Source organism: Mesocricetus auratus, unplaced genomic scaffold (genome assembly GCF_017639785.1).
Source record: "Mesocricetus auratus isolate SY011 unplaced genomic scaffold, BCM_Maur_2.0 Super-Scaffold_100003, whole genome shotgun sequence".
Lineage (NCBI taxonomy): Eukaryota > Metazoa > Chordata > Mammalia > Rodentia > Cricetidae > Mesocricetus > Mesocricetus auratus.
Genome location: NW_024429188.1, coordinates 8,224,869 through 8,238,049, shown reverse-complemented (window position 1 = coordinate 8,238,049; position 13,181 = coordinate 8,224,869). Strand labels below are relative to the sequence as shown.

The window sequence follows — 13,181 nt, the reverse complement described above, 5'->3', positions numbered from 1 at the left end:
AGCAGTGGGTAAGACTGACCGGGGCTCCAGTTCCAGCCTCCTAATGTAAACTCTTCTAATTTCTGGATCCTTTCTCATAATAATCCACTCCCACTGCACATGTAGCTTTCGTCCCTCACAAATGCAGGAGCCAACCACCCCTCCCGCATGTCTGGCCTGTGATACTGTCCATTTCACCTCACACCACTCCATCCTCCCTTAGATAGCTTCTACTCATACTCCAAGTCTCAGCTTGGATGTCAGCTTCGGTATCTTCCCTGACCCTCAGGCTGGGTTAGGCACCTAGCACCCACCACACACCACACTTCTCTTATAGTTGTGGGTAATTTTATGTTTCCTCACTAGACAGTGGGGTCCAGCACAAGGCCCATCACTCTATTAAGCACCATCCAATTAGTCAGCTGGTGTTGGTAGGTACTAGATAAATCATCCTCGAATGAAGGACAAAAATGCATGAATGGATAGACTAAAGACTTGGGCGTCACTTTACCTCCTCTAGATACATGTTTCCCACCCTTATATCACCTCTGCTTGGCAGAATGGCTGTGAAAGGTAATGTGTGTCAAGTGTTCCCTAACACTACCTGAAATTCAACAGGTATTTTCAGAACCAAAGCAATAATTAACATTTGGAACAATAAAAACAAAGGAAGAAGAGAAGTTGAAAGAGACTCTACCTGAGCCTTGGCTAATCTCTGTCACTTCGACTTAACAGTGAATGGTCATATTTATTAGAATAACAGCAGCATCTCTTATGTGCTGGAACAGAACCAGAAGGCCCCATATGAGATTACAGGAAGACTCTGGTTGTAGCCAGAGAAGGCTAGGTCAGGGCCAAGTCCAGAGCTGTGGGCATTGCCCTCACATCTGAGGACCAGTCATTACTGGCACAGCTGGTTCCTAACTCTTTACTAATAGGTGAAAACTTGTCTAAGGGGTCATTAATTCCCTCTGTAATTAATGTAAAAACTGCAGGGTTTGTATTAATGGAAAAGTAAGCTCAAGCGTCACGCTGGTAATATTGATAATGTGTGTCTGTAATTATATACTACAAATAACTATAAATTTAGTCACAGAGCCAATAAAACAGAAAAGTCCCTAAAGCAACCACAAACTTGGTAGCAACTGTACCATCAATAACATTATGCCACTTGTTCTGAGGCTATGAAAATCACCACAAACTAGTGGCAATGGTCATTTGCACCATGCATTTAAAAGGTGTTTGGGGCTGGACATGGTGGCCTTTAATCCCAGCACTCAGGAGTACTCTCAGTCTGAGTCCAAGACCAGCCTGGTCTACACAGAGACGTCCAGGCTAGCCAGAGATACATAGTGAGACTCTGTCTCAAACAACAACAATAACAACAACAAAAACAACTTTAAAAGGTGTTTTGACTTAAAAATAAAGAAACAGGGTAGCTCAGGAATAGAGCATGTGCCTAGTATACGTGAGGTCCTGGGTTCAATATAAACATCACAAGAAAAAGTGAAAAATGGTTTTAGATAAAATAGTGTGTTTTGATAGAAGAACATGGAACTTGGAAAAGAGAACAAAGGTCACCTGGAAATAAGTAGGAACCTAAAACTGGGTGGACGGGCAATCTTAACATCAGAGATGTCTGCATAGAATGTTCCCAGGCTCTGATCTCAAAATTTTGTTTGTTTGTTTGTTTGTTTGTTTGTTTTTCGAGACAGGGTTTCTCTGTGTAATATCCCTGCCTGTCCTGGAACTCACTCTGTAGACCAGGCTGGCCTCGAACTCAGAGATCCACCTGCCTCTGCCTCCCGAGTCCTGGGACTGAAAGTGTGCATCAGCATGCCCAGCTCCTGACCTCACTCTTGTGCACAGAAACACTCTGCTGAGTACAGAAGAAACGCCAATCTCTAAGTACTCTACCTCTCTACCCTCAGCCGTTTCCAAGAGAACACAAACCCATTTTGCTGTCTTCTATTACCAGAGGCTGGACAGGATCTCTGCGGTTAGATGCTAGGGTTTGTTACCGTGCTATGGTGCACAGCGGCAGAGGAAGTCACAGAGAAGAATCAGTGAAAAAGAGATAAGAAGGTCAGGCAGGCTATGAGGAATAAAGACAAGACAGAGGCCCAGGAGATCCACAAGTGATCCAAAGAACAGTCAACAGTCTTGACTTCTGGTCTTGATTTTGGTTGATGAAAAGCATGGCTATCATTCATTCACTATTCTCCATTTTGTGAGACGTAACTTCATTATAGCCCTCCCCTCTCTACTCTTGATCTAGCACAGGTAAGCTTGTGTTCCCTGCCGTGAAATGTGCCCAAACTAAGACAAGTGAAATTTGGGGATACAAGTGCAGGGCTTGTAGAAGGGAAAACATAAGAACGCTTATGTCAGGAGAAGTGACTGCAGTTATTATGGCATTTGTGTTTGTTTGCCCAAAAGCTCCCTCGCTCGTTTCTTGACACTTGCTATCACACTACAGGCAGACATTCACACACAGAGACATTCAGTGACACACAGAGACCAATGCGGCAACTACCAGATATGCTCACGTGCAGACACCCTGACATGCACGACCTTGAAGCAGCATGCAGTTGCCCCTGCGCTCATCTCAGCAGCAATGACGCAGAGCCTCCCTGACATGCAGCAATACACACCCACACATATGAACACAGTGGTGCTGCCTATAAGGCTCAGGGCAAGAGTCGAAGCTTAACTGGGCTCTGCATAGCCTCCCTCCCCAGCTGCCAAGTGACTCATCCCTAGGGCTGCTAATTAAAGCCAGGACAGAGGGGACAGAGGCAAGGGGAGGGGAAGAGAGGGAAGGCAAGTTTATTTTGGTGCCAACCAGGCACTCAGCCAGCTTAGGGGTCACCCACTTCCGGGGGCTGGACCAAGCGGAGGCAGGAGAACCCAGAGAGGAAGGGGAGAAGAGGAACCATTTGCCCTGTCATCTCTCTGGAGCTTCCAGAAAAAGTTCCTCCTCTGGGAAAATTACCCAGCTCTCCTTGGTCCTACCTTCTGTCTTGTTGTCAGAAGCCAGGTCAATCCCTCCAGACTTCTGTTCTTGTACACTGGTCATCCATCTCATTATCACAGTCTAACGCTAGCTTATCTTTGTCTGTAGGAACCCTGGACTAAGAGCTCCCCATGGGCAGGGGTCTCCGATTACCTCCTTTTGTGTCACCCTCCTCCCAAACAGATTGTCCAACACAGGCCTGCTACTTAGGGAATGAATGTTCTACATACTTCAGGAAAGCAATCAGGTAAAACCCACAGCACTGTGGTGATTACAAATCTGATGATCTAGATTCCCACCTTAATTTTTACCATGGGGCAAATTATCTTAGCTTTCCAAGCCTTAGCATCCTTGTTTGTAAAATAACAATATACAGCATTTAAGATTATAGTGAAGACAAAATGAGAGACTACATGTAAGGTACCCTGCCATCACGTGGTAGGGCTGCTGCTGCTGCTGAAAATGAAAAATCACATCTGCGCCCCAGGCTAGGGGTAGAAGGAATGATACAGAGGCAAGTTCTAAACCTAGGTCCACCACAGGGTACCAGGAGGACCTCAGACAAATCCCAGGATCTTACTGAATACAGCCTTATGTAAAGTGGGGAATCACAATATGTCGCCATAAATGTACCCGCCAAGTATCATGTGGAGAGCCCAGCTCTTAGAAGTAGCTCAATAAACTGCAGCAAGAGAGACCCAGACCTTTCAGGCCTGGGAAGCCTAGGATGGAGGAAGCAGTCTGGGTGGACGAGGGTCAGGCTTCCCACACTAGACGGGACAGGAATTGCTTCCCCCTCCCCGCCAGAGAGCGGCTCGCAGAGGTAAGCAACAAGGCTGCAGGCACAGGAAGCAGTAGGAACAGAGAGTTGGGCAGGGTGGGCAGCCAGGCAGAGCTCAACAGGAAACAGATGGGAGGGAAAAACTGGACACAGCTGGGACTGCTCTGGGGATTGGTAGTATCTCAGATATGTGAATGGGGAAGCCAAGGAAGACTGTAAGGTCTTAGTCATCCTATGAGGTCAAAACAAGGAAGAATCTTCAACATTACCTAAACCAGATTCTCAGTGGGACAGATAGGGACACTGAGGCCCAGAGTGGGAGGCCTCCTCTGGGAACAGAGCCAGCTATTGCTCCTCCTCCCACTTCTCCAGACATCAGTGGCTTCTGTTGCCATGGGGATGTCCCTGGCTCAGAGGGTGTCAGTGGCTCCCCCTACCTTGCCTCCTTCCCTAGCAACAGGCCAGCCACCTCCTCTTGCTCTTATCATTGCATGCCTAGCAACCTCAGCCTGTTCCCAGGGGCCATGGAGTTCCAGCCTGACCTCTTACAGCCAGGATTGCCTCTGGGACAGCTGGGACTACCTCATCTTCTGCTGGTGGAAACAACCTAGCCCCTCCCGCCTGTCTGTTTTTAAGTTCTACACTCGTCCCCATTTTGCAGCATGACTCTAAATTACATAGCTACAAGTCAGTTTAGGAGAGGCTGTGGAGCACAACCGCTGGAGCCGCCATTTGATGTTGAACACAGCTTTACTTCCACTTCCCCCAACTCACAGAAGTCAGAAGCACTGTCTCCGTTTCATAAAAGAGAAACAAAGGACAAGAGAATGTAAGTGCTAACAAAACTCAGACAGCTAGGAAGCAGGCTATGCTGACAGCGTCATGACCTTTAGCTACGGCCAGTCTTACTCGGGACTTTGGTTACAGTACCTTTAGGTCTCACAAATCCTGTTGGATATACAGGAAGTCCAGACATTCATCTTTGCCCCTTGCCCCATCACTGGCTGTTCAGCGTTAATCATACTTTTATTCAATCCTGAGGGGTCCTAAAGCCTGGGCCCTAACATGGGTGACTTGCGGTCTACCTACCCTACTCGTTCCTTGCTGTTCAGTTTGCACACGAGCTGAGACCTAGTCTTCTTGACATTTCTTCTACTCACCTAACTCTTTTCCACCCACACATGCACCCATGTGTGTACACATTCATGAATGCAGGTGCTTCCTGGATAAGGAAACTAGGGTTCTATAAGTGACAAACAGATTTTCCCAGTCAAATAGCTCGAAAGCAACCTAGTTCAAAATGGAGCTCTTAGCCTGGAGCCAAAGGTTCTACTCCCCCTTTTTAATGCCACGGAGCCTACTTTCCTTAGTTCCTGGTCACTTAGGTGCATACAACCAGCAGTTCATAGGCTGCCTACACCCTAGGATAGCTATAAATGGTGCCAACACAAAAATTATGAACTTATTTAAAACATCATAAAATTGGTTGTGTGTGTGTGTGTGTTTGTAGATGGTATGTGTGCATATGGATACACAAGGGCGTGTGTGTGTGTGTGTGTGTGTGTCTCTGTGTGTGTGTGTGTGTGTATGTGTGTGTGTGTGTTCGTGAAGGCTGGAGGCTGATAACAGATGTCTTCTTCAATAGCTCTTCTCTACTTTTGAGACAGAGTCTCTCACTGATTTGTTAGGATGGCTGGCCAGTGAGCTCCAGGGATCTCTGTCTCCCTGATACTGTGATTACGAGAACATACATCATGCTCAGCTTTTTATACGGCTTCTAGGCATCAGCCTGAGGCCCTCATGCTTATACAGCATGCACTCTACCAAATGATCCATCTCCCCAGCTGCTACTATGAGATTTTTTGCATTGTTTTGTAAACATCCGTTTACATGGTTTTCGTGTATGAACTCTGTAGATGACATCATGTCACAAAGTCAAAAGGCTGGACATGCCTGAAGAGCTCTGTGGCACATCCTTGACCCAATCAGAGTTCTGACCTTTAGAAGTTGTTCTTTCCTGCCCACATCTGTTTTAGTCCAACTGACTGGTCCCTGGCTTTAAACACATCCCTTGCTTCCCTACTCATGATGACTCTGCATCCAGGGACTCTCCTTATGTGAAATCAGTCCCGTGCTCCAAAAGCACTCCCTAACTGTAGTGAACTTGAGAAGTTACATGTGGGGTCTGAAACAATCCTCAGAGAGCCCCATCCAACTGTGGTCCCAAATGAAAGGGTCTGCCCACTATTCCGTGAGAACTGGGTTTGTATATGTTATTGCCATAGGTCCTTCTGCTGCCCTGTAGCTACTGCTACAGCCTGAGTTTGTTCTGCCTGCTGAGCCCTCAACACTGCTATAGACTCCTTGAATATGAGCCCAGTATGCACACCAGGAAGCAAATCTGAGTAAAATCAACACTAGCTTCAGAGCCAGAGTCCAGGGCATGAATGAGAGGAATGCCACCCTACCCATGGGATCTTCTTTTCCTGGGTAAGTCACTGACCCCTTCGGGCTCTCCTCTTCCTCATTTGTTTTTGCTTTGTTTTTGAGACAGGGTCTCACTATATAGCTCTGACTGTCCTGGAACTCACTCTGTAGACCAGGCTGGCCTCGAACTCACAGAGAATCTGCCTGCCTCTGCCTCCCAAGTGCTGGGGTTAAAGGCGTGCGCCACCACACCAGGCTCCTTTTCATCATTTGTAAATCAGACTTCATAATCCATTCCTAATGCAGCTGCTGTGAGCATTAAAAAGATCATATTTAGAGTGACTAGTATATGAAGAATCAATGATAATTATTATGATTACTAATATTTGGATGATGGCAAGGATGATCATCAGCTACAAAGCTGTCAAAAAGTCCTATGTGACAGTATAGGCAGGAATCTGGGCTTGGTGCCAAGCAGACTGGAGTTTGCATCCTGGCTTGTTTCCTCAACTGTAAAACACAGACGATAAGGCCAGCACAGGTTCCATCCACAGTGTCACTGGGTAGATCAAATAAAACAAATCCTTGACAAGTTCTGTAACTTATAAAAGGCCCAACATATGCCGTCACGTGACTCATGATTATGGTTATTATTAAACACCATGAGCTAAAGGTTCCAGGAACTCCCCAGCTGGGAGGAGCTGACAACTAGAGATGTGGTTCAGTCTGGTTCCTCAACAAGTTAGCAGGCACATCAACAGAGATGCCTATGGGAGGCCTGGGCTTGAGGTCATCCCAGGCTGCCTTTCTTCAAACCCACAGTAAGGACACTGAGATCTATGTCCTTTCTTAGGCAAGTGGCCTCCTAGGTGCTAGAATAAGCTGTGCCTGGCCATGCTCCTTGGCTGCATGCAAGGATTAATTATGTGCCATCATAGACCTCTTGCCCAGACACCAGGGCTGACTATATTCACCACATTCTCACTGATTTAATGCTAGCCTCAGCATGTGTCACACCCTCCCCGCCACAGCCCTCCCCTTGGACCTGGGCACCAATGTGTTCATCTAAGACTTCCTGCAAGGGATGCTAGGACAGACTGTTTGTACACAAGCAACTTCTGACCCAGACCCATGTCCACTAACTTGCATGATCGGAACTGTGCTATTACATATGGTTGGGCAAGCTGTGCCCACCCAAGAGTTTACAGCTGAGAGCTAGTGACTAGGGGTTGTGCTGCATTCACCAACCCAGAAAGCCTGGTAAGCAAGGTTCACAGGAAAGGGACTATTTTTCCAATTGACCCATTCAGAAGGAAGAACAGCTCCTCAAGTGAACCTATCATCACCAAGAGTCATATTTATTAGTGCAGGCCTGGAGAGCACTGACTGTCCCCACTGTGTGCTTCTATAGCCTGGGCCCATCTCATTTCAGAAGCTACAGTTTCCAGTCTAGATGCTAAGACTAGATAGACCACACTCTGAACCACGCTCACCACCCCTACATTATCCTCATTTTTGACACTTCTGCCTTTGTGGGGTTTCTGACAGATGAGGTCCAGTTTTGCTTCTGCTTCCTCAACTGATAACCTTTAGACCTTATCAAAGCTTATCAACTTTTAACCAAGCTTTCAAAAGTGTCTCCTTGTTACCATACACATATATTTCTAATGTCTAGAATGTATCACATCTAAAGTCAACCTAAGTCCCACTACTTGAGACTGGCAGAGTTCAGGATAGAGAGGGAAAATAAGACAAGGTAAGCCTAGCACCAATTGTTCCCTTTTCTCCTGGAAGAAGAAAGTAGAAGACTTCCTGGGTCTGGAGCTGACATCCCAGAGACCAACCTCGCATGTGGCCCTGCACTGTGCGGCAAAGCTCTCAAGTCCCCTAGGATTGCACAGACTGAGTAACTCTTTAATACCATTATGCCTATGCCTGCCATGCTCTCCCTGTCCTCCCTTCCATTGCACACCCACCTCTAATACCAATGGGGAAAGAACCCTGTCATTGACCCACGCCCATGGATCCCAAAGTAACAACCAGAGAACCCCTCCACCCCAGGCCCAATCCTGTCCCCCAAGTACTACTAAAGAAACGCGGTACTGACCTGACTGTCCTGGAATTCTCACCATCAGATCTGAAAGAGAAACAGGGAAAAAAAAACAACAGTCAATATAGGCTCACCATTCTTTCTCCCTACCCTACCTTGAAGTCCAACACATGTTATGAAAGCACAAACATGTTTCATTCATGCATGGAGAATAGCAAGTGCAAATTCCATGATGGTGAGTTGCTTAGTCAGTTGGAGCAACTGGGAGAAAGGACTGGCTGGCTAGGTAAGCAAGCGTAGGGCCACTGGAGGTGTGTGAAGTCAAGGAGGTAGCAGCAGTCACCACGAGTGTGGCTTTCCTTTGGGTGTGGCCTGAGAAGCAGCCAGAGGCAGCAAGGTTCAGATATTGTCTCTGCCACTTACTATCCCTGGGACTTAGGCAAGCTACTTCATCTCCGTGTCTGAACCTCAGTTTCCCTCAGTTCCCCAGCAACACAAGGGTGATCCACAGAGCTGCTGGGATGATTAAGCTCTTTGGAACCAGGCAGACAAATGCCAGATATTATTAACAAGATACAAGACGCTTTGCCAACTGCCTAGTCCCACCTGCTTATTTTCCAGCTTAGGAGAATGAAGGCGAGCAGGTAAGTGAGTCAGCGCCTGGGCCCCTTCCTACTATACCGGGCTGCCTTCTTCATTACGCAGGGCCCCAGAGACACGAGAAGTGTGAAAGAGAATGAGGGGAGGACCAGCTCTGAGGAAGGCCAGGAAGTGAGCAACACCAGGAGCACTTCCCCTCCCCTCTCACTCTTCCTCGGGAAGAGTGTGAGCTGTGCAGGCACATACGCCTGTACAAGCAGTCACATGGCCATTATGTGTGCATGTATGTGTGCACATGCACGTGTGTAGTGGAGGTTAGGACACAGGAGCTGTTATACTGGGAGAAGAAGCGGAGAGAAAGGAGAACCAGGGTTCCCGGGAGTGGGAGAGTATGGGAAGTAGTCTTCCCCCCTCTTCACTCCCACACCTCTGGTCCTCTCCCAGGCCGAGCTGCAAAAGGCACAGAGATGAACACAGGAGACTCTGTCTTCAGCTGAGAGCCAAGATATAATCTTAGGTTTTTGGGGAGGGGTGCTACCTATATGTATGTTGAGAGGATGGTTTTAGAAGAACATTTGATGAATGATTGCTCTCTCCTCTCTCTCTCTCTCTCTCTCTCTCTCTCTCTCTCTCTCTCTCTCTCTCTAGCAAGGTGGGGCAGGCAAGCATCAGGGTGCTAAGTGACTCTGACTGCTTACTAACCACATTATCCTGAAGAAGTCACCTTGCTATCTAGGACCTCAAATTCTTTACTCAGTAAATGGGGCAGTACGGACCAGTGGCAAGAAACCCTCTCTTTGAGGCTCAAAGTGCATGTTCATCAAATAACAGTGGTACTGATCAGTTGCCTTTTTGCCCCCCCTTAAAGGCACAGAAAACCAAGGCCACAGTGCATCTTATTACAGTTATTCAAACGTTCCATCCCACTCTATAGCAACAAGCTCAGTTATTCTCAGGTATAAAGTCCAAGGAGTCAAACTTGAATGAGTTCCCAGATGCCTACAGAATAGGAGCCAAAACCCTTAGTATCTCTAACACTAATCCCCTGCTCCAGGGAGGCTGGTCTACAAACACCCATCTAAAAAGCCAGAACATATTTATTCAGTTGCCTATGCTATCTACTCAAGAAGTTTAACTTCATCATCATCATCATGAACCATCATTGAGCATCTCCTAAGTACCAATCATAGTATCTCTGCTTCCAAAGTATTCCTCTGATGTGTCACAGTTCTCAACACAACAGTGGGGCTGGAGGAAATGTCCAAGTATTAGGCAATTCTTCTCACATTGGACTGATTCTTCCTACTTTCGGAGGACATAGCATCATAAGATCCAAACTGGGGGTACATCCCACCTCATGGGTCTATCACTAAGCATTTAGTATGCTATATATGGGCAATAATAATACTGGTCAGTACTCTTAGGCATGTTCCCAAAAGATGCACATTCATACAACAAGGATGTCTATTCCATTATATTCATAGCAGCATTATTTGTAAACCAGAACCTGGAAGCAACCTAGATGCCCCTCAACTGAAGAGTGGATAGAGAAAATGTGGTACATTTACACAGTGGAGTACTACTTAGTGGAAAAAAAGCAACGGAATCTTGAAATTTGCAGCAAATAGGCGGCACTAGAGGAAACCATCCTGACTGAGGTAACCCAATCACAAAGAGATAAACATGGTACTCACTCATATATGGGTTTTAGGAGCGCCAGCCTACAATCCCATTGCCATAGAGTCTGAGAAACAGAACCTTCATGCAGTGACTGATGGAAGCAAAGACAGACACCCACAGATAAACACTGAGCTGAACTCCTGGAATCCAGTGACAGAGAGGGAGGACTGATTAGCAAGGGGGTCAAGACTGGGCTGGTTTAACCCACAGAAACAGCTGACCTGAACAAGGGGGAACTCTTGGACCCCAGACTGATGGCTGGGAGGCCAGCATGGGACACCTTGAACGTGGGTGTCAGTGAGAAGGCCTAGGCAATCTATGGGGCCTTGGGTAGTAGATCAGTATTTATCCCTGCCATACAAATGGACTTTGGGTTCCCATCCCACAATGAGGGATGCTCTTTCAGCCTGGACTCTTGAGGGAGGGCCAAGGCCCTGCCCTGAACAAAATGACAGACTCTGGAGATCCCCCATGGAGGGGGAACTGGGGGGACTATGGGGGTTAGTGGGGGAATGGGGGAGGAGGTGAGGGAGAGGGAGCGGGGATCGAAATGTGAAGCAAGCTTGTTTCTAACTTAGAAAATCTTTTCAGAAAAATAATACTGGTCAGTTTTTGTTAATTTGACACGAACCTAGACATACTTGGGAAGAGAGAATCTTTTTTTTTTCTTTTTTCTTTTTTTTTGTTTTTTTTTCGAGACAGGGTTTCTCTGTATTGTTTTGGAGGCTGTCCTGAAACTCGCTCTGTAGACCAGACTGGCCTCGAACTCTGCCTCCCGAGTACTGGGATTAAAGGCGTGCGCCACCAACGCCCGGCTGGGAAGAGAGAATCTTAATTGAGAAAACGCCTCCATAAAATTGGCCTGTAGTCTAAGACTATGGGACATTTTCTTGATTAATGATTAGTGTGGGAAGGCACAACCTATTGGGGAGGTGCTACTCCTGGGTCAGTGGTCCTGGAATGTATAGGAAAGCAGGCTGAGCAAGCCAGGGGGATGCAAGCCACAAAGCACTGTTTCTCTACGGCCTCTGCATCACTTTCTGCTTTTGCACTCTTGTCCTGACTTTCTTTAGTGATGGACTGTGATGTCGAAGTGTAAACTGAAATAATCCCTTTCCTCCCCACATCAGTAAAAATTCTAGGAAGGACAGCAGTCATCAATATAGTGCCATCTGACACTTCTTCAGGGAACAGTACCTTGACCAATGTCAATCTGCCTCCTACTTCATGAAACTGGGCCACCATTCTTCTGGGGGAGAGTATAAAGTGGTAGAAGTTAGGATGTATTATGATTTGGTCCCTAACAGGCAGCGTTAACTTTGGTAAGTCACCTCTCTGGACTTTTGTTCCTCATCTGTAAAATTATAGAGCTGTGTTAGTTGAGTTCTAAGCACCCTAAAGGGTGCTTTAAAATATTTACTTTCTGCCAGGCAGTGGTGGTGTGGCACCTTTAATCCCAGCATTTGGGAGACAGAAGTAGGCAGATTTCTGGGGTCCAGGACAGCCTGGGCTACATAAAGAAAGCCTGTCTCAAAAAAAAAGAAAGAAAAAACCAAAAATTACTTTCTTTAGAATCCCAAAGTTTATTTCTCTTATCAACTAGAGTCAGCTTTCCACATGTGGAACCAAAGACCCAGGGACCACACCCCACTTTTTTTTAACTCAAGTCAATAGAAGGAAATGTCTGTCTGTCTGTCTATCCATATGTATGTGTACACACACACACACACACACACACACACACACACACACATACACATCAGCCCATATGCTCATACCCTGTTTGTGACCCCCCCTTTCTCCTTAGGCTAACCTTGGGCCGAATGAGTAGCCTTGGATAATAAGACTACAATTCCTAAAAGTAAGCTTGAGAAATCTCATTAGAGACCAGATGCCTAGAGTATGGCCTAGAAGGGAAGGGGTCCTAATGAGCATGGCTCCCTGACTCCAGACTTGTTTGGTGGGGAGGGGTCTTTGAAGTTTGGGATCCAGGCCTGTTTCTTGGTACAGTTCATGATATTGGGATTTGTAATAAACAGCCCGAAATCCTCTTCCTTTGGCTTCCTTAGCTAGGTCCTGCTTTGCAGTCCAGGGAGTAAGGATGCCCCACGGGCCAAGGCCTTCAGGATCTGTGACCAGTGAAGGATGCAGCTTTTACTGCAAACCCCCTAAACAAACACATTGATTCCCAGGCTATACATCAGGGCATTTCATTCCTAGCTCTTTTGATACAGTGACCTTCACTTCTGAACAGCTTTTAAAAACTGTGCACTGAATGCATTGTTACATTAGAAAATCTAGGAACCCTTGGAAAAGAAAAGGAGAAAATGTATATAATTACACCACAGAGGCAGCGACCACTCAGAACAGTTGCTCTATTCCTCTTGTTCTCTGCATTTCCTCATGTAGTAGAAAGGATTTTGCAATGTATGATTTTTATTGCTTTTTCTCTTACATGTTTCCCCATGCAACTGCATATTCTTCAAGACCATTACTTTGATTTGTCATGATGCAGCTAACCACCCTCTGAATGGAGAGAATGGACGCAGGCATATTTTCCCACTGCTTTAAATTGTGCTTTGGTAGACTTTCTTTCACACGTGGCTTTAAAACAACACATGGCTCTTAGGAAACTAACCTTATATAGG

The 13,181-nt window shown here is 46.5% G+C and overlaps 1 protein-coding gene across 3 annotated transcripts in view; it reads right to left on the bottom strand.

Annotated features, from left to right (window-relative positions):
- Iqsec2 (IQ motif and Sec7 domain ArfGEF 2) overlaps positions 1-13,181 on the bottom strand; it is an 84,002-nt gene that overhangs the window by 52,414 nt on the left and 18,407 nt on the right. For all 3 annotated transcript variants that reach the window (XM_040744011.1, XM_040744012.1, XM_040744015.1), the window contains exon 2: positions 8,311-8,340. In XM_040744011.1, coding sequence (XP_040599945.1) covers positions 8,311-8,340 — 30 coding nt within the window. The remainder of the gene's footprint in view (positions 1-8,310; positions 8,341-13,181) is intronic.